This window comes from Dicentrarchus labrax, unplaced genomic scaffold (assembly GCF_905237075.1).
Source record: "Dicentrarchus labrax unplaced genomic scaffold, dlabrax2021, whole genome shotgun sequence".
In the NCBI taxonomy this organism is placed as follows: Eukaryota; Metazoa; Chordata; class Actinopteri; family Moronidae; genus Dicentrarchus; species Dicentrarchus labrax.
The window spans coordinates 7,700,639-7,722,382 of NW_026136704.1; the positions used below are offsets into that span (position 1 = coordinate 7,700,639).

Genomic DNA, 21,744 nt, shown 5'->3' on the forward strand with positions numbered 1-21,744 from the left:
TGTGTGTGTGTGTGTGTGTGTGTGTGTGTGTGTGTGTGTGTGTGTGTGTGTGTGTGTGTGTGTGTGTGTGTGTGTGTGTGTGTGTGTGTGTGTGTGTGTGAAGATGAAGTTCATCCCAAGGTCACCAGGAGGGAGGAGAGGTCACCATACGGAGCATTTGTCCACAGGGTTCATTGGGGAACCCTTTGAACAGTGGAAAACTCGGGCAAACTCATCAAACTGGGACACACTGCCAATCACTCTGCAGGGGGAGGAAACACAGGGACGTCAAACAGTAATGCAGAGATCATGAAAGAGTTACAAAACCTTTTTTTGGGGGTGGGGGATCTTGGAGTAGAAGCTTATTGTAAGGTTGAAATCTTTCTTTAAATGTAAAGACAATACACACAAATGTAACACGATGATGACTGTACCGACCCTCCAACATTCAAATCACTGAAAAAACACACCTTTTTAAAAATGCTTTTAATGTTTAGCTTAGTCTGATGTGTTTTTAATGTTTTACTCTTTGATGTTGTTTTGCTGCTTTTATGTTTTTTGTAAAGTGTCTCTGAGTATTTACAAAAGCGCTTATAAATAAAAATGTATTATTATTATTATTTATTATGACTTTCTGTGTGTTCTTTATGTGGGTGTACTGTACCTGTAGTGCTCTGGCGCATGTTTGTCAGTCAGCAGCTGCAAGTAGATGGACTGAGATCTTCTCTTCATGCACCAGTTCTGAAAGGTCAACATGAACACTGCAGTGACCCAATCTAGATACAGTTCAGCCAAAGCAGGACAGCGCTAAGTGAGAAGGGACAGTCTTTCTCCCAGGGGTGAATAGTAAAAAGTAATACTTCTACTCCACACAACAGCAGAAGGAAATATTGTACTTGCACCACATTTGTTGTAAGAGTTGTTACAGGGTGTCCGCAGGGTCTTAAAAAAATCTGAAATCCAATCATCTTTAGTTGTTAGTAAAGTTTAGGCTTTAAAATGTCTTAAATATGACTTTGAAAGGACTTAAGAATTGATTGGATTAATCAAGTTAACCTTTCTTGTATAAAGTAACATATTTAAGTCTCGCTTAAGGATAAATGAGTGTTTATCATGCTGTGATAACAACAAAAAAACCTACATGGAACCAATACCAGTCTTCCTTTATATCTTTACATCCTAGTCTAGAAAGGGCCTTAAAAGTCCTACAGAAACCTTGTTGTTCCACCAAAAAACGATTTCCCTGTTCGGTTTCACTGAAGTCCAAAAAATACACAATATAAACGTGTGAAGCAGAATCCGTTTTTTCCCCTTTTCTACCTAAATAATCATTCAAATCATCATCTATAATAGTAAACCGAATATCTTACTATTTTCTCACTATTTTCTGTGATGAAAATAATATTGAGTATATAATCGTTAGTTGCAGCCCAGCATTTGTCAGTAGTTAGATATTTAAGAAGTTAGATATTTAAGAGGTCATTATGTTTAATGCTGTGCAGATTTGCAGACTGAACCACATTAATTCTCTGTGCATAAAAGGGTTATTGAATTGCCTCACAGCTGAAAATGATGCTTTTCTTTCACCCTGGACATGCACATGTGACATTTCAAACAACAGCACGCACATATACATGATTTTCACATCACTTCCCCGTGGCAAGAGATTTTAAAATGTGCTAAAAGAATGCCAGTTGCATTAAAAAGTGGGTCTAGATTTTGCTACTGTTACATTAAGCCATGAATTTCAATGAAAGCACTGAATTTCAATGATAGTCGTAATAGTTACAAGGAGCAGGGGTGGTCTAGTGCTTAGAGCCACTGTGCTGTCATCAACGCTGCTTTTTTGGATCCCTCCAATGGTTAATGCATCCATCAGCTAATGTTGAGATGATATAGAACCCCTACCTGCTCTCTATGAATGGGTCGCTCCTGCTGAGAGTGGCAGCTAAAATGATTTAACATGTAAATGTAATGAAAGGCTGTAGGATAACACTTTGGCAGGCTTCTGTACCTGTGCAAAGGCGATGAAGAGCAGCTGTTCGTGTGTGTATCTAAGGCCAGGCAGGGGCCTCTCAGGACCATGTTCCCTCACCCACTTCTGATACGCCTGGACAGCAAGAGAGAGTGAGAGAGGTGTGAAGGGAGTGAATAACAAAAGACGGGAGACAGAAATGAAATTATGATCCCTCACCTCATGTCCAAAGTAGCGTACTAAGTTAAACTAACATCTGAAACCAATTTTGACATTTACAATCTCCCTGAAACATGATGGAAATGTACTTGTTATGTTTACTTCGGCTAATCTAACTGATTGACATGGCTAACAGCCATTGTGACACTTTTGTTACATTTTGTTATTATAATTTACTCAAAATCCTTCCCTCATTTGCTCACTTACTTTTGTTTCTGCATGCAAAAAGCACCCCTCGCTTTTATATAGAACACTGACACTCAATATGGAATTGAAAGATGCAGCATGCCAGATACTCTGCTGTCCAGGCAAACACAAACACACACACCACCACAATGATACAAACAGAGAAAGGGAATTCAAGTAAAAATGTTTATCTTTTATCTTGATTCTGGCGCACCTCTGCTCTCTACTTTCATGAAAATAAAGCAAAGTGGTTTATGAAGAACAAAGAGTGAGTTGACAGAGGCGCTATAAATTGACAGAGTGAACATTAATATTTAGGTTTTGTGAAGCCACATAGCCACAGTATTTGAACGATTTTTGCCTTTATTGGACGGGGACAGAGGCAGACAGGAAACGGGAGAGAGAAGGGCATTACATGGAACAAAGGTCACTGGCTGAAGTCGAACTGGCAACCACATGGCCATGCGGCATGCACTGTAACCATTACCTACTACCAAAGTGCTCCACAGTCAGTGTCTGAACGATGATGGTGCTGAATATTACTTACATAGTATGACAACTTGAGCCCTCCCATGTCTGCTATGTTCTCCCCCAGTGTCAGACGGCCGTTCACCTAGACATACAGGATGGAAACTTATGAAATACTCAACTGTCTTAATATCTCTGCTTCTGTACTTGCGTGCTGGTATGTACATGCACTTCAATAATGTGCTTGGATCTGGCGTGTGACTAAAAGGCCAATATCAAACACCAGTATTTTTTCAGTGAAGTGTGTTCTCGCTGACTCAATCTTGCCAATTCAATCATTTCAGTTCTACATTTAAAAAAAAATATTCTTCTTCACTTTCTTGCCAAGGTTTGGATGATAAGATTAATACCACTCGCATGTCTGTACTCTAAATCTAAAGCTGGAGCCAGGAGAGCTTAGTTACCTTAGCTCAGAATAAAGAATGGAAACAGCTCGCCTGCTCTGCCCAAAGGTGAAAAATCTACTTACTGGCACCTCTAAGGATGACTAATTAACATGTTATATACGTTAGTTTAGTCTGTACAAAATCCAACATTGTTGCCAGGCAACCAGTGGTGACGCCACACAGAGTGCTGCTAGTCCTAGTTCTGCTAGTTTAACTTCTCATTTACCATACAGATATGAGAGTGGTATCGATGTTTTACTTCCTGGTAGTGGTCAAGTTAGGTCCAAAAACCATGGATCCTACATTTCCCATAATAGGGAAAGACATGATACTGTTTTTACAGGCTGAGTAGTACTCCTAAGTAAACTGACCTTTAAAGGACCAGTGTGTGGGATTCAGTGGTATCTAGCGGTGTAATTGCTGATTACAACGCCCTGTTAGTGTGTAGGAGAAACTATGGTGGCCGCAAAACTCTCGAAAAACGCCCTCTGTCTAGACTCTAGAGTCTAGACAGCCAGTGATTGGATAGATCCACCTAAATGTCACACTCTGGACATTTAAATGAACATATATGTTTATCTGTTTTTAATCTGAAGAAAATATTGTAAAAGACAGATAACCAGAATATTATTGAACTTATCAGCTTGATGTATTATTAATACATCAGGCTGCATAATATTAGAGGACACCGACTTACTGACATGGTTTTCAATAGAATCCTAATATCGGTCCAAAATATCAGGGAACCCATATTTCAATGTAATGTGATCATAAAAATTGTGTGACTGTGTGTGTGTGTGTGTGTGTGTGTGTGTGTGTGTGTGCAGACCCACCCTCTGGTTATAAACAGTGAAGTTATCATAGAGCTTGACGATACATTCAGCCTTCGTCTGAAACTTTCTGTAGGACTCCTCTGTCCACCACTGCTTGAGGTTGCCGTGGCGGTCGTACTGGCCCCCTAGGGACATGAACCATTGCATCACTAAGATGAGGGGCAAAAGGGCAGGGGGAGGGCAGTGTTAGCATGGAGACGACACAACCTGCAACTTTCCGTCACAGTCCAAAGAGCTGCCCAGCACGTCCTCTTTTACGCTTTTTGTAGCTGTGGAAGTCAAACCATTCGTTTGAAGGCAAAGTGTTGTTAAACCCAGGGCTGACCTTGGCTGATGTATCCAGTTCAAGAGCCAATTGAACTGCTTTTCCAGCCAGCTAAATTTGTAAAATAAAAAGGATGGTTGACTGTCTGCCAAAGAAGCAGGTAGTGCACAGTCCTTCCACTCACACTCAAAGTTATTCCAGCATTTGGTTAGGTGGCTGGCTGAAGTTTCACACCCTCTTTAAATTCTTCTGATGTATCTTAAAGGGCAGCACTTTAGACTGGAGATGAAAGTTAGAGATTGTGGCTCAAAATAGTCTCTGCTGTACAGTTGTGGGCATCCTATGAATGTCATAAATATACACAAATCATCAGGGAACCCCTTTCTCTCTGTCAAATAGAGTACTTAAGTGCAATTGCGGGTGTACTATTCAAAATGGTGAAAACATATGGGTGTATGAGCATTGTTACAATGGATTATGGGTGAGGAGGTTGCCATTCTTACCCCAGTCATCGTATCCATGCGTTAGCTCGTGGCCAATGATAGCCCCTATTCCTCCGTAGTTCAGAGACCTGGCAGCAGAAAGGAGAGATATGGAGTGTTGCCTGGTTCTTGTTAAACAAATGAGATGCTTTAAACATGCTGGATTTTGTTACTTCTGGACAGAGCCAGGTTAGCTGTTTCCCCCCACTTCCAGTCTAAACCAAATGTGAACCCATCATAGAGTGCCATTTTGAGCTTCAAGGTTTGTCTTTTTGACCATGTTGCAGTTGTGACGTACTGCGTGTTGGGCTCTGCTTAGGTTCAACTTATCCATAGCAGGAAACAATGACGGCTTCTCTGGTCACACACTTTCTTGTATTACTGATAAACAGTACGCTAAAATATGATTCTGAAAAGATTTTAGGCGAGAAATAGTCAACGGAGTAACAGAATCTTGATTCATATTTGATCAGCACTGCCTAGTTTAACAGTTTTTCTGAGCCTCTGTTTTCAAGTAGGAAAATGTAGACTAAAATAGTTCAGTCAGGAGCACTTTTGTCAAAATAACTTTAATTCCAAAGTGTGCATACATGGAGAAGTTTAAGACAAGGAGAGCGGCAGCAGAGACCCCCCAGGGTACAGAACAGAGCAAGCATCAATGGCAATCAGAAAATGACGTTGATTATTTAGATACAACATAAAAAGGAGGAGCTGGGGTGGAGGTGGGCTGCAAGACGGCTTGTAGAGGAAGCAGTAAAGATAGGCAGGCTAAAGCAGCTTAAATCAGGCACCATGAATGATATGCCAATTGGATGCTTGAGGGAATCAGCTGAGCTGTCAGCTGACTGTGTATGGTTTCCAATAGGAAGCTTAGAGGAATCAGCTGAGCCATCGGCTGATGTGTGTTTCGATTAGCTGTGATCAGCTGATATAGCTGGAATTGAGAGCTGAGCCTGACTTCGTGGCCTGCCTGAACTAACGCTATGCTTAATTTTCTGTAAACATTTTAGGTGAGAAATAGGTAACGCAGTACCAGAATCATGCTGTATGTAAACTCAGTGGGAAATCTTTTACTGAGCTATTAAATCAAGTGAGAAGTAGGATCATTTTGCCATTAGGTTGAATACAAACACAGTTCTGTAGCCCATAGAGCTGCCCCCTGCTGGCCATTAGAAAGAATGCAGATTTAAGGCACTTGCATTGGCTTCACTTCTCGCAAAGAAGCACATTTCCCAAAATGTTAAACTATCACTTAAAGGTTTTTAACAGGTTGTTTACACCTTTAGGGGCCTTCATATATCATGAAAATAGGGGCCTTTTTTAAATGTAGTAATATCCATTAAGAAAAAGATAGAATAGAATAGAATGCCTTTATTGTCACTGTACACATGTACGATGAGATTAAATATAAATACTATATGATTTGTGGTTTCACTATTATAGTAAGTGTGTTTGCATGACATAGTTTGGTCCTTATGCATATCCACTCACTTTAGAACAAAGCCATATGCCTTTTTACTGATGTGAGGTGTCTCATTACAGTCTGCTCTGTGGAGTTCTTTTCCTCTGTTTTGTCCCATTGTCTTCATTGCTAATTCTGCTCAGCTGAGCCAGACAAAACACACGTCGCACTTGGGATTTAATTCTGGATCCACGTGGTTCAGATTGGTATTGAATAAAAAGAAGCTCAATGCCACGTTTTTCTGTTCACACTGATTAGGAAATACCAGATATCCGTTTCAAATGTGAGGGAAGAAGTCAGCACGGGGGACCTTTCAGCTGCAGTGTGGACATAAAACTTAATTTCTTAAAGTTGTTGATACAAAATACAGCACCCTGTAACACGTCCCACTTGTCTAAGCACCCACTGGCCCAAAAAGCAGCGGGTGGCTCCACCTCTCCTTGACCCTGGGCTGGGCTGGGGCGCTGTCTTTGCAGCACATGCAGATATAGAGAGCGATGAGAGGGCAGACTTGGGGCTATTCACATGGCTACGTCTGAAAATGACTTTCTGACAGCTAGTCGATACGCTGCCTCACACTGGGCCCCGACTCCCCCGCTAAACTAACTGGCTGATTGAAGCTTCATTATACTCGACGTGATAGCGGCGAGGTGCGTGTGTGTGTGTGTGTGTGTGTGTGTGTGTGTGTGTGTGTGTGTGTGTGTGTGTGGGAGTGAGAGAGTGAGAGTTTATAGGAGGTTAGGGCTACTGCAGTAATAACTTCAAGAGGACAGGCACACGCACACACACACACACACACACACACACACACACACACTTCACTTTACTACATCATTAATTAATATTGATTAGCATGCATGGGAGCAGGTAGTGGAAGTAGAGGAGATCACCTCTAATGAAGACATAGAAGTGTTAGCTAATGTTGGGTACACAAACTGCTAATTGAGAAGTGTGTGTGTGTGTGTGTGTGTGTGTGTGTGTGTGTGTGTGTGTGTGTGTGTGTGTGTGTGTGTGTGGTTTCTCAGGGGAGTTGATATGAAGGCAGGAGGTGCAGCTATTTGGACTGTACTGTGTTGGCTTGGATTGGAATAATACTCAGTACTGGCAGCAGCATGTTTGCTCCTCAGTGAATAGCTTTGGTGAACAAAAGGTATGTTCAGTGGAAACCATCTTTTCCTCAGTGCTGTAGTGCTTTGGTTTCTCCAAACACACCAAACATTTCGGATCAATGTCCTACCCTCCAGCCATTTAGTTTTAAAGGATGTGTCGGATTTAGTGGCATCTAGTGGTTTCAATTTTAATACAGCTCAGCCTTCCAAGTGTGTAGGAGAAACTATGGAGGCCGCAAAACGTGAAAGGCTGTATCTAAAGCCAGTGTTTGGTTTGTCCCTTCTGTTGAACATGGCTGTTCAACATGGCCTAACCCGCTTCCTGTCAATATAAAAACAGCTCATTCTAACGTAACAAAAACACAATGATTCTTATTTTCATTATACACAAATGAAAACATACCTATGAATATTATATTCAATTTGTGCCTGAATGTTAGACACTGGACCCTTAATCGATGTCAGTATTGTATGAAAATTAACTTGCAGAGAGTTAATACTTATGACAAGTAGACCATCACTGTAAACAATTTGTTTTCTTTATTATCAAAGTTTGTTCAGTTGCCAATTGTAAATGTAAAGGGGAAACTCCTACATCTGACATTTTGAGTTAGCTGCTGATCATTTTAGTAGAAAAAGTAATTCAGATCTTTGCACATCTTTCATGAAAGTCTTTTTCAAAACAGCTGCATTAACTCATGTTAATAACATAACTCTGTCACCCAAGTGCTGATTTTTACAATGTACTGAATGAATGAATGAAAGGGAAATGATGGTGGCTTAGAAGGTAGGAACTCAACCTATAAACGTATAGTATGCTTTGATAAATGGTTGGGAGTAATATGATACAGTTGTAAATTATTAATTAAGTATATTATACACCGTATATAACAGAGAAAAAGAAGTAAAGCTGCTGCATTGTCCTGCAAAGATTAGAAAAGGCTAGAGATACAGAAGCCTTCTAAAAGGCCTTTTTCACTGAGCACATTTTTACATGTCACAGTAGAAAAGGCACAGGTGTGAATAATAAAATGAATGATGGCTGAATTCCATTTAGCTACTTCAGTTTCAAGGTCCAGGTATTGTACATGCTGGCTCACTGTCATACCGTCATGGCTTACTGGGACACTTGAATAGAACGGAGCCATTCTTAATGTTATTAGTAACACCTGTGGTTTTCCTACTGTAACATCAAAATGTCGGCTGTGAAAAAGGCTTATGTATTCATCACCATGAAATATGAGTCAGTCAGTTTCTCCACTTCTGGATCATGTTTATGATGCACTTAATGTTGTGTAAACCCCATTACACTGGTTGTCTATTGGAGGCCCAGACCTGAATATATTCTAGTTGGACATTTTGATCATCTTAATTTATTATGATTGCTGTTGATCTTGTTATATCTTTAGAGCTGAGGATTGAAACTGAATACCTTTCTGGACTGAAATGTAGCTAAATTAGAGTTCTGATTTAGTCTTTTGTTTTACCTCTTTGGCTTGTTCCAAAGCTGGGTTGCACCGGCTTTGTGTAAATTCTCAGTTAGGGTGTAATGTCAACACTGGAGACTTAATAACTACTAGTTAGTTGATCTCTACTGAATTAATGTGTTGAAAAATGGCTGCAGTTAATGAAAAAGAAAAGTAGGTACTCTTAATGCCTGCTATCGGATTCCCCTTGAAATCAATGAAACGAGGTGGTAGAAACACTACTGCTTCTGTCCACAGGGGGACGTCAGAGTCAACACAAAATGAAAGTTCCTTGTTGGGCTTCAAAGATCAATTCAGATCAATCCAGCTGCTCAAACCGTCCTGATCAAATTCAAACTCTAAAATTCAATATGTCAAATTGTAATCTGGACATCCAGTATGTGAAGGATGAGCAGTTGTGCCTGGATATCAGTGATATTTCAGTGCAGTGAACTCTTGAATGTATGCACTAGTGATTACATTTCAAAATTAGGTATCAGTTGCTGATGATTCTATAATAATGGCAAATATTTACTTCAGTGTTGTTGGTATCTGTAGTGACACTAGTATAAAAACATTTTAGTCCGGCTGCAGTCATTTTCATACGCTTGGATTTCAGTGCTTATAATGACTGAAATGTTAATTCAAAGTAATTTCCACACTGACAAGAGTGAAACTGTGCGGAAAATACTTGCTCCCTGTTTGGCATAAAGATGATTGATCTTTACTATATATTGTCACAAAGTGCCGTATTGCCTATCAGCAGCTGTATTCCACAAAAATATTATTGGCCATGATGAAATATCCCACATAAGAGCTCCTATCTAAAATGCACAATTGAAGAGAGAAATCATTTGTGTTCGGATTTAAATGTGACTAATTTCAAGTTATGAATAGCTTTGTTCAATAATGCTGTGACTCTAATGCATGAATCACAAAGAGCTTATTTGAGAACCAGAAAAGAGAACAAGTGAGATAAATAGAAGAGGGAGAGAGACAGACGGGAGTCTATCTACTTTCATGCGCCATCAAATTACTCGATGGACTCAAATTTAGGGAGGCAACCTCTCAATGACACCTGTTCCATTAGCAGGACCTTGTTCAGTAATTGAGCTCTTGGTGGGTAGTTAAATTGGTTTAATCAGGTGTGTTGGGACTTCAGGGATGCAGAGGCTTGCCAGACTAACATAGCCTTTAATGACCTTTGTTGTTGTGGCTGTGGTGATTTTGTTGCCTCCCTGTGGAGCGGGCAGCAGGGAAAGGCAGGGACAGGAGGAGGGCTATACTCACTGTGGGAACTCAGGGTTGTAGAGAGTGGGCTGAAGGATGCCGGCAGGAAACACTGGGAGAGAGATAAAGAAACAACAGTGGAAAAGTGGAAATGTCCAGATACAACTTCTATTAATATCACAGTACCCTGGTTACAATGTAAATGGAAATGGGTTTTTTAAAATCAAAGTGAGCACATTGATACAGTCTCCTTTAGAGGGAGAATGACAGTAAGGAGGAAATGGGAAACACAGACAACTCAAAGCGACACTAGCAGGATGTTAATGCAAACATCCATACTCCATCCCAAGTGTCAGTGCAACTGCTATAGAGGACAGCGGCAGAAAGTCTCTCTATTTCTCCAAATGTATTTCTTTACACAGTACACAGTGAGAGCAAAATACTCAACAGCAGCGCGTTCTCACTTCATCCTGAGGAAGCTGCATGTACCAACCATAGCTCAACTTCTCAAACTCTTCCACACCATCCTACTCCCTGAAGAAGACATTTGGTTTATTAAAATCTTTAGTATATCTTGAACCCTTTCAAACTTAAATCAATTCAAAAAGTTGGCTCCTGTCACCACCTGCTGCTGCCACTATTTGAGGTTATTATCATGAAGTAGCTGCAGAATGTCAGCTGCTTGTTGTCTCAGAACCTTCAAAACTGTTCATTAAAGTAGGAAAATAAAAATATGCCGGAACAGAAGAAAAGAATGAAGTGTGGAAAGAATACGTAAACAGACAGAAAATGAACCATCTACATTTTGATAATTGATTAATTAATAATTTAAGTTATCTACAGAATTAAGCAAATTGCCAAAAATGTGTTGTTCCAGCTTCTTAAATTTGAAGAAATATGTTTGAGATTTGACTGTTGTTTGAACAAAGCAAGCCCTTTTAAGACTCCACTTTGGATTCTGGGAACTTGTTTCAGCCATGTTAGCGGTGCGGCTCTGGGAGTGACAATGTCAGTTGGTTGGTCCATCACTTTAATCCAGACTGAAATATTTTAACTATTGGATAGACTAAATGATATTTAGTACAAACATTCATGGTCCCCAGAGGATGAGTCCTTTAGTGATCACCAGCTGGTCAGAGCTTTCACTCATCCTGTCTATCTGCAATGCTAATGATCAGCCTACTCTGTATTTAGTGCTAATTGGCAAATGTTAGAACTAGGACTGTAAACTTTATTTGCTTATTAGCTTTATCTGCTAATTATCAGCATGTTATCATTATCATTATGTGTACATTGGTATTTAGCTCAAAGCACCAGTGTGCCTATACAGCGGCCTGTAGACTCACTGCTCATATTTTTCACATTTTATAGACAAAGCGATTTATGAAAAACAAATCAGTAATTCAAATAATTATAGTGGCAGCATTGGCAGTATGTTGGTTAACATATAGGTATTCAGGGTTTAACATTATCATTGTGAGTGAAATCAGTCATTTACTGACTGCAAGCCAATTATATCAAAGTAATGACTGTATCAATAAAGGTGCTCATCAGGAGAAATAAAATAACTGTTCTGTTCTTTTAATTAAACCTCTGTCCTTGTCTCTTTATCTTCAAATGCAACCTGATGTTAGTTGTGAAATAAAAGAAGCCTAAGAGATGGAGGTGCAACATAAATGGGCAATATTAATTTAATAAAATAAAAAAAATAAAACAAAATATATAAAAAATGAATACAAAGCTGAGAGCTGAAGGGGTCGGGTTAAATAAGAGAAATAATGTGTGTGTGGGTTAAAAATAATGACCCAGAGGGCTCTGATGACTGTGTTTGTCTGACTCCTCCTGTCCTCTAGCATCAGCTTGCGAGTGCGCCATTGATTTTTCTGCGAGAGATTTAATCCAGCAGGCAGACAGACACGGATCCTGGGAGAAGACGAGGAGAGGAGGAGGGAGGGAGAGGGGGAGAGGGGCGGGGGGGTTGACATCGCAAGGCTAGATTTGTTAAAACTCGGGAAGGTGTTACTGCTTGTTTTTCCTCCAGGGGGGTATTATGTATGTGAGGTGGAGATCGAAGTAGAAGGTGAGCGATGAGAAGGAATATGATATGAGGAGGTGGATGCTTTTTTCTAAGCGGCCGTCGCGTTTGACTTGTCGAAAACAGGCGGCAACATGGTGTAATTGCGTGTAACTAATGCGCGGCCCATGTCGTGGTGCAGAATGGCAATGGGGGACGGATTGTGTGTGTGTGTGTGTGTGTGTGTGTGTGTGTGTGTGTGTGTGGGAGACAGATGACAGAGAGAACACAAATATCAGTATGTACAATGAAGAGTCACGCACTCACCCATTTGGTTCTTGTTAGGGAGGTAGTAGGCATTAAGGGCCTGAGGGGGGAGAAGCCACCTAGGGAGAAAAACAGTGTCAAACAACAGGGTTTTAAAGATGGGATCCTTCTCACACACACACACACACACACACACACACACACACACACACTCAAATCACCAATCTACCTACTCGAAACCCACCCCGATCCTGGACAGAATCCGAAAACACCTCTATCTCTCTCTGAACCCCCTGGTGAGAAATATTCAGTGTGTGTGGTCCCACGGCCAAAGTTCCTCTCTGCATATGAAACCGCGGACAGTTCCTTTATGGTAATCCACTTAAAGCCAGACCAATCGATGGGCACAAAATCCCCCAAATGACTAACTCTGAAAGTGTGAGATGCCCTTGTTCTAGTAGCAAAAGACTGATGGCTCTGCATGGACTGCGGAGAGATAGAGGGGAGACAAACAGTGAGACGGAGGAGGAGTGTTTCGTTTTTTATTTTTGTCTTAACGACAAGACAGAGTGAGTGATGAAAGGTTCACTTTTTGGTGATAAAGGGGGAGTATGTGATTTAACTCTTCAGGGCATTGAGTGTGGGCTAATGATACAGTTGTTTTGAGTACCTTGGAATACTAATGTGACTGTAATGTGTTGTCATAGCAGAGAATCACTCAATCCGGGTGTACAGGGCTGTATTTCAGAAAAATGAACCGCATGTCCCACAGCACTTTGCTGCTGCCTGGCTGCTACAGATAAGTAAATCAAATGGATTTTCTCCAGCTGTGTGTGTCGATTTGGTATCTGTTTAATTTAGAGGCGCATCAACAAATATGTCAAACTAAAAAGGGATTCACAGGGACACATGTTAGGCATGTCAAACATATTAGAAAGACAGACACTCACAGTGGTGTGACTGCAAAGTCCGGTGTGAGCCTCAGCTGCATGAGCTCAGACTGGATTTCAGATATATTAACCTTCTTTAATTGCTTTGCTCTGCGTGTCAGTAAGCTCAGAGAGCTGGGTAGTGTAGCTTGTGTAATATGAGGAGGTGTGGCACTCACGTTGTCTTGTCCACTTCTTCATGGATCTTCTTGACCGACAGCTTGATGTTGAACTTGATGCTGTTCAGGATGTTCTTGAAATAGGTCTTCTCATCCACATCAAACTGTAAAACCACACAGATGAAGTGAGTGTGAGTGTGAACACCTTTTCTGTATGCTTATTAAAGGAGTAGTTTAACATTTTGGGAAAAGCACTACATTAAGATAAGAATTTTGATACCACTCTCATGTCTGTACGCTGTATGAGTTAGATGTGAAGACTGATAGCACTCTCTGGGTTAATGTAAAGCTAAAACTAGCAGGTCATTAACTTAGCTACCCTGCTCCATCTGGAGCTGTTTCCCCTTGCCTCCAGTCTTTGTGCTAAGCTAAGTTTACCAGCTGATGGCTGTGGCGTCATATTTTATATTTTATAACGTACATGTGTATCTAGTTGTTAACACTCCTGACCACCAGAGGGCGGCAATAAGTAATGTTCATACTTTTAAGATTAGTAACAAGCCTATTTAAATTTCAGTAATTGTAATTGCATTATTTAATTTGAAAATGTAATTTGTAACAATACTAGTTACCACCAAAAGCTGTGGAATTACAGTACACTGGTTCTCATCTACCTCTCTGTAAGCGACTATGCGATTTCCCAAATGTCAAACTACTCCTTCAGCTGGATGTTTGTGGATGTGTGAAGTGAGTTGGTTTGAACAGAGAAACTAAATCAGCAACTAATTGGCTGTTAGGTTGTAAATAGTGCTAATCTGTGGTGCTCGTGACACAACTTATTAATGACTCAGTGTGTGTTAGGGCTATTCCCCTTTTTGTGCTGCTAGTGCCTAACATTAAAATGCATTTGCAGTGGTTTATTTTACACAGATTAAAAACAGGTTTTGTTCACTTGCCAAAATAATTTAATGTAACTCGCTTTTTGTAACATCTCCATCCTTTAAACTGACAGTAAACACATCATCGTTCTTGTTTGTTTTTTGCTTGTTTAGTCTCACAGGGCCAGATGTGCCTCTGTCAGCTTGTGACAAAAATGCACATCTGTGCAAAGCATTATTTAAGATTGTGGCAGCAGATGGAGGAAAATGTGCCACTAACAGAGCTTCCAAACCCACCTCCCACTGCTGAGTCTGGGAACTTTTAACTTAAGGAAAGGAACCAGTAACACAGGTGAAGCAACTCTTTGCTTGTCTGTAGTTGTGATTAAAAGCTGTGAGCTGACCATAACTGTGCCTTTTAAGTCCTCCACACCAAGCTTCCCTTTGAATTGTAGGAAAAGTATATTTGAGGTCTGTCTATCAGTCCTATGGTGATATATATACAGACATGTTGCTGCTTTCAGACTCTCAGACTCTCAGATTCATTACCGGAGATTCTTGTGACACTCCCCATTAACAAAATTGGTTGGTCCTCTCTGGCATGGAGGCGTAGCAAACACATGTATCTTTTCATCCATAAATCCCTTATTAGACATTCACCACCCTATATAACATCTATGCTGGACTGGACCACAGGACCCCATCAAACCCACTCTATTAAATGTCCTATACTTCAAGTCCCATGGGTTTATTCTGAATTTGGAAAATCTGCCTTTAGATTTTGTGCACCAAACTCATGCTATTATCTCCAATACATTCTCAAGACAACCCCTTTCTGAAGATGCTACAGAGTAAAACACTAGCTAACTGGCTAGCTAATCTAAATGCGTCATTAGCTAGCGAGTTACATACACAGTTACTATATATGCGGTCAATGGTTACATCTAAAAGCTGGTGTTAGTAAACGCTAGCTAACGAGCGAGCTAAAGTATGTCGACTGTTTGTTAGCTAGTTAGCTAATGTTTTGCTAACAGAAGCTAACTTTAGGTTTTGAATATTTATATGTTGCTTTTATCTTATAAGCATCTCTAAAGTTTGACTGACTTCTCAACATAGACGAGCCTAGCACATTGCGTATCTAAGAACAGGAGAGGAGAAAGCTGGCCGAGGCTTGCTCAAGTGTTATTGGAGCACAGAGCAAAAAGGGTGTGGCTTAGGAAGGGTATTGTGCTCTTGTGTATTTCTCTGTACATCACTGCAAATGAGGGAAGCCTTAACGGTTCCCAGGGTTTAAATTGTGAATGAATACAACAAAATATAATTAGTTAGTCTTCACTACAGATGTGGGCTGTTTCAATAGGACTTTGTTGAGAGGAACAGAATCACTTATCCTACTTTGAGCAGCACCTTAAGATAAGATAAGATAATTCCTTTATTTATCCCCCTAAGGAGAAATTCATTTTGACACAGCAGCAATAGGGCAAAGCAGCGCAAAATCACAGTAAAAGTATTGCTAATATTATTAATATTAGAAAATTAAAAAACTATAAATTAAAGTATATACACTATTTGTTGTTCAAGTAGGACATGGAGTCCAAAATATGAGCAGAAAATTAAACTTGACTAAAAAAAAAAAAAAAACTAAAACTAAACTAAAACTACTAAACTACTTAAGTGGAAATAAAATATAAATAGTGCAAAAGGTTTGCGCGTTGTAGGTAGGAGTTCTAAACCAGTCTTTATCTGTCTATCTATTAGTCTATCTTCATGATGCATCAGTTTACAGATTTGAAATTTGGATTACGCTTCCACTCACATTTAAGCCAATACTCAACTCTTCCCAGTTCTCCCTGAATCTATAGTTTACATCTGTTTATAAAGCTGCTTCCACTAGTTTTCCATCAACAGAGTCTTGATTGCATATTTTTGACAGCTGAGCTGCCTGCTACCCAGTTTTATGTACACGGGCCTCCTGGTTGTATCAACGTACTTAAAGTATGTGATCAGTCTCATCAGTGTGTTTCAGGTTTATTTACTGTGTATGATGCATTCTTCTATCTAACAGATTCTAGAGGCAGAAAGTGGAATTCGTTCGCATGACATGTGGGGGCTTGTGTGTGTGGGTGAGGATGACCAGACAGCGCAGAATGAAATAGGAAGCTCATGACTCACCCCATATTCTTGATCTATGAGCTCAGGTTTGAGCAGGAAGTCTGGGTATCCTGTCATCACCATCATGTGCTTCAGCTTGGGAGAGAAGAAGAAAAGAGTGTGATGAGGGAAGGAGAAAGTGGAGGAGAAACAACTGGTCCAACATCACCCCACATCCACTTGCAGTAACTAATAACTACTCATACGCACTCGTTTTTGGACCCAGGCACACAACCATCCAAGCATGCACACACACGCATCAACTAATCAAGCAAACCCAATGTAATAGGATTACAGGGAAGCTCTTTATATTCACCATGGCCCTCTAAAAGGATTATAACTTCAGATTGTAAAAGTATTAGAAGGGATATCTTGCGGTGCAGACCCTAAATCAGCACCACAGAGAGATCCGGATTAGGCGATCCTCACTTCTCAATGTCAAGCCCTTGATGTATTCTATCACACACTTCCATCTAACCAAGCAATCAATCAAAGGCCCGGAAAGAAAGGAATTGCGAAGAAATAATTAAATTCTTTTCAAATACTAATCGGATCTGGCAGGGAGTCTCGTTTCTGATGCACAAGCTGAGTTAGGCCCCCGAACCTTTGCTCTGGCAGCTTCCTTGGTGGCTTCATCCATCCAGTCCAGCTCGTGCAGCCGTAGGTCCAGGGAGTGCTTAATGTCCTCTACCAGCTCCTGTACCTGGAGGGAGAACACAGTCATATTGGAAGAAGTTCTGAAGGCCCTAAAACGTATTTTCTTAGTCAGCGTCTTACTATGAAATATGGAGGCCTACATGAACACACTTATTATATCATTAGTTACAGTTCACATGAAAGATTTCTGTATTTGTGTTTCTAACTGGTTTGAAGTGGGCAGGAAAAATGTGATATCATGTACTTGAAAACAAGAAAGGGTTGCAGGTATTTTAATAACAACCCCCAGGTCTGACTCCTCTGACAGGCACTTTCTTGTCTTGTTTTCATGTATACCAGAGAGGAGAAAAATAAATCAGACATACTGTAAGAAGCTGGGATCACGCAATACCACAGTGAATGTGCTATCTGACAATGATGGATATCCATCTCCCACAAGCAGCCAAAACCTGCCCGTTAAGCTGTTGACCAAGTAGTGTTGAATTAGATTTTAGTTTTGTTGGTGGGCTCAGATTCAGTCCTGTCAGACTGTGTCAAGGGCTGAGATGTATCCACATTATTGAGCTCTGTTTACTCTGTCAAATCTTTCCATCGCTGCTGACATTCGCTATTTTTCTGACTGCTGAGCAACTAAAAAACTCCCAAAGAACGTAACATACAATGTAGTTAATGTAAATGTTGTCAGTTTTTTAATGTGGGGAAATGTTATTCAAATCGTACAATAAATGTGAATGATATGATACATTTTACGGCACCTTTGGCCTGTCCTGAAGGCAGCAGCTTTGAGAACCAATGTGTCTAGAAGAATCACAGGATTTTCTCTGGGCCAGGATCAATACATAGTGTAATAAACTGAGAAAGTAGATTAATTGTTAAATTACTATTTAAAGTATTTTTAAATATTCATGAATAATTTATGTTATAGAGAAAAACGAAAAAAAGATTTGAAGTCACGTTTGAAGTTTTTGGAATTCTCCAAATCCAAACATTTAAAGGTGTAATTAAAGAGTATAAGTTCAAGCATGAACAAACTTCAGCAGATGGTGCTTGTCTTGCTAACTGATGATATGGATTTTTGTTATATCAGATGGTGGATTTTCTTCCACCTTTGTAGTCCCATTGCTGCAGTTTCTGATGTCAGTTGTGTGTAATGTGAATTCCCAAAGTCCAATATATAATTACCACTGAAACACACCACAAACCACAAGTCGAAGCATTCAACCATCACTGAATTTCGATTTCATTTCAAAAACAGCATGGCACACGGTTCTATTATCCAGGTGTGAGCACCAACGCAAGTCAAAGTGACTGAAATGGGACACTTTGACTTGTGGTCTGTATTGGCATTAAAGGGGAACTTCGGCAGATTTTTACCCGAGTCTTGATCACTAGATGTCACCGAGTACTGTCAATAGGAAAAACAATGACCAAAACCAGTGCTAGCAAACTGGAGTTCCTGCAGCTAATGGCCAGAGCTCCCAGTTAGTTATAATACACTTCTTGGGGGTATATCCTAAAGAGTGCCTTTTGCTCCTCTTAACAGACTCAAAATGCAATTAAAATGTCTCTTAATCACCCAATTCCCCCACCAATATAAGCAGATTCTTTTCACTTCTGCATGCTTGTTTTTGTTGGTCAAATAAGGAGAACTAGGAACGTCGGAGCACAGAGTCTGATACTTATATATACGTATCTGGAACACTGAAATAACAGCTGTAGCTACTAAATTTGTCACACCTCATTTTTCACAAACTACTTGATCCATCTGATGGTTTTACTTTGTCGGTGCTGCTGGACCTACAAAAACAGTCGCAGTTGTACAGCAGTTGCAGAGTGGACTGTCTTCCCTCACAAATGATCAAAACCCAACAACACTTTTGCCTGCAATCAAGCTACTCGGTCGACAATGGGGAGAAAGAGAGAGGAGGGGTGTCAGATCGTTGGCATTTGCACTTGCATATGTAACAGCGGTAGAGCACAACAGTAGAGTTCAGTAAAGAAAGGATCAGATTTTGAGGCTTTATTTTAGCTGAGACCGATCCATTAAAATATGTTCTGTGTCAAAGCAACCAGTAGTGTGCCTTTTATGCAGAAAAGTAGAGTGTAAGGATATTCTTTCCCCAACTTAAACCTTAACATAATTGCCCTGCACAGATATTGCCAAGAGTGAGAATTAGAAAAACATTTGCAGCGGACGTAATTTGTAGATTCATCCAACATCAGTGATTCTTTCTGGCGATAGGGTTGAGGAACATTTGCTGTCCAAACCCGAAGTAACTTTTAAGGAATTATACTGGGACTTTCTTAAACTACTGTAAACAGGAATACTCCTAACTAAGGGACAACTGAGACATGGTGTGTCCTTCCACTACCTCTACATTGGTGATTCAGGATAACAAGAAAGGTTGTCTTTCCCACTCTGTATCTGTCTCTGTCTCACGTCTCTCAGCTGCAGCTCCTGAGACTCATTAATTCCTGTTCATGCTGAGGTAAGCAGCGTCAGTGAGTCAGTCAAGGCTTCACACATCGCCACCGGCATCGAGGCCGGTATCTCTCGTATTGATAATGAGGTCTCCGACCTGTGTGGACATGCCAACTTAGTACAGACTGATGCCTACCAGCAATGTGAAATGATCAGTGTGAACATGGAAAATACCAAAAATGCAGTAACCCAGCACGGAACTTTCTATCCTGCCCACATAGACCTCTGCAGGATGACAAACACTGTTGATGGTTTGAATGATTTAGATGCTTATGGGATTAGCACCCACCTTATCTGGCAAAAACCTGCCAGACTGTAGACCTGATCCTAATACATTTCTATTCTTTTATTAATCAGAAATGCTCCACTAGCTTGAAGCATTATTGAAATTTACACTTAGTGTCTTATTAGAATCTTAAATGGAACATTAGGAGCTTGGGAACTTAAATTTCAATTAAGGTACAGTACATAGAAAGTAATTAGCACCAAGAACTTTCAGTTGTGTCAGACTTGTTTTATGCTTTATAGTCCTGAGCCTTGGCAGAGATTTAAAAGTTTTCAAGAGAAGAAGAAAGGCGGCTCAATGTAAGATAAAGCATGTAGGGTGGACTGTGAGAGTATAAGAAGAAGACGATAAAAGGGAGATGATGGAGGGCTTAAAGAAAGAGCATGGGGTTACAGAGGTTAGAAATCCCATTGGGAACCATATCCCCATGTCCTGGAATGGACATGAGATTGAGATAAGAATACATACGGGGGCGGATTAAGGTGAAAGAGAGAGGGACCAAAGGGCATAGGAGGGGGATTAGTAGTGACTGACCTAGGCAGAGACCAAAATAGAAACAATAAAACCTGCGGTAGAGACTGGAGACGGAGACAGTTTTGATTGACATGGATGGTATTTCCAGATCCCAGTACAGGAATCCATCAAAACCATCTAGCAATGTCAAAAAACACAGCTGGACCCCCTTACACTGTCCCTGTGGAGCCAAAAAAAATTAGGAACTAGAAAAGAAAAAGAAAAAAAAAATAAAGAAACAAGTGCAGATCCAGTCTAATGGAAAATGTGGAAAAGTCTTGAAATTAATGTTTTTTTTTCCAGGATTATAAATGTCTCAGATGATATAAATAATATAAAATATTGTTTTCAGTAGTAAGTACAGTCATATCATAAGATTCAATTCAAGGCCAAGGCCATTTTTGGGGGTTTGGGGTCTTTGAAATCAGTCAATGCAAATTGCAGACAAATTGCTCATTACAGTGTACTTTTTTAGACTGAGTAGAGATGGAAACACCGTCATTGAATAAGTAATGATCTGGCAATAACAACTTGACACAGTTCAATCTCACAGCAAAATTGCTGCTCAAAATGAGCTCTTAAAAATCTTAAATGTCTGAAATATCTCTCCTCTACAGCCTCCAAAATGCTTTTTTCTTGTGTGGTAAATCCGAGCCCAGTGAATGAGTCAGTATGGCTCTTAAATTGTATATTTGATCAAAACAGTGATCACGAAAAAAACATCTATTTGCATCCTCAGGAAGACAGTTTATTTTCATCAGTGCAGCTAATGGAATCAGATGCAATTACAGTAGAGTGCTGCTACTCGACCTGAACCAACAAATCCTTTATTGGTCATTGGGTGAGATTTTGTCCATTTTGTTTTGTAAAGTTATGGGCTCAAGCCTAATTTGGATTTTTCAAAAGTAAATTTTTAATAAATGTTTGTCTGATTCGTATGGAGCCCCTAAAGGGACATAAAAATGAAACGTTTCTGGTGCTCACTCAATCTGCGAGTCAGTTTCCTGAGTTACAAACCGGAAGGCCGTATATACGACTCGTCAAGTCGTCTTAACCAGAGGACCCCGAGTTCAGTTACCAAGATGGCTACTCCGAGCATCACACGTAGTAAACATTGTGGCTTTCTACTATTTTAAGCACTTTTGTCTTTGTTGTAACCAAATGAAGAAGTCGTACACACAGCACTGTACACTGTTACCTATAGGCATGTCGCTACAGTCTTATTATGTGTTAAATACCGCCTAATTAGTTATTTTGTAGCTTGTGCAGCTGAAATTGGCTCGAGACGCTCCATGTTGCTATGTCAACAATGCCGAGTCTTGAGCAGA

The 21,744-nt window shown here is 40.2% G+C and overlaps 1 protein-coding gene across 2 annotated transcripts in view; it reads right to left on the reverse strand.

Annotated features, from left to right (window-relative positions):
* LOC127362550 (endothelin-converting enzyme-like 1) overlaps positions 1 to 21,744 on the reverse strand; it is a 47,028-nt gene that overhangs the window by 1,281 nt on the left and 24,003 nt on the right. The window contains exons 8-18 of one of the 2 annotated variants that reach the window (XR_007884479.1): positions 17,083 to 17,181; positions 16,500 to 16,574; positions 13,510 to 13,613; positions 12,462 to 12,520; positions 10,181 to 10,232; positions 4,875 to 4,942; positions 4,107 to 4,231; positions 2,907 to 2,972; positions 1,994 to 2,089; positions 644 to 720; positions 81 to 241 (exon numbers count right to left, since the gene is read on the reverse strand). Coding sequence is in view for 1 of the 2 variants with exons in the window: in XM_051398366.1 (XP_051254326.1) it covers positions 142 to 241; positions 644 to 720; positions 1,994 to 2,089; positions 2,907 to 2,972; positions 4,107 to 4,231; positions 4,875 to 4,942; positions 10,181 to 10,232; positions 12,462 to 12,520; positions 13,510 to 13,613; positions 16,500 to 16,574; positions 17,083 to 17,181 (921 nt within the window). In the remaining variant the exon portion in view is untranslated. Of the gene's footprint in view, positions 242 to 643; positions 721 to 1,993; positions 2,090 to 2,906; positions 2,973 to 4,106; positions 4,232 to 4,874; positions 4,943 to 10,180; positions 10,233 to 12,461; positions 12,521 to 13,509; positions 13,614 to 16,499; positions 16,575 to 17,082; positions 17,182 to 21,744 lie in introns of both variants that reach the window. The other variant, XM_051398366.1, reaches the window with a different exon arrangement.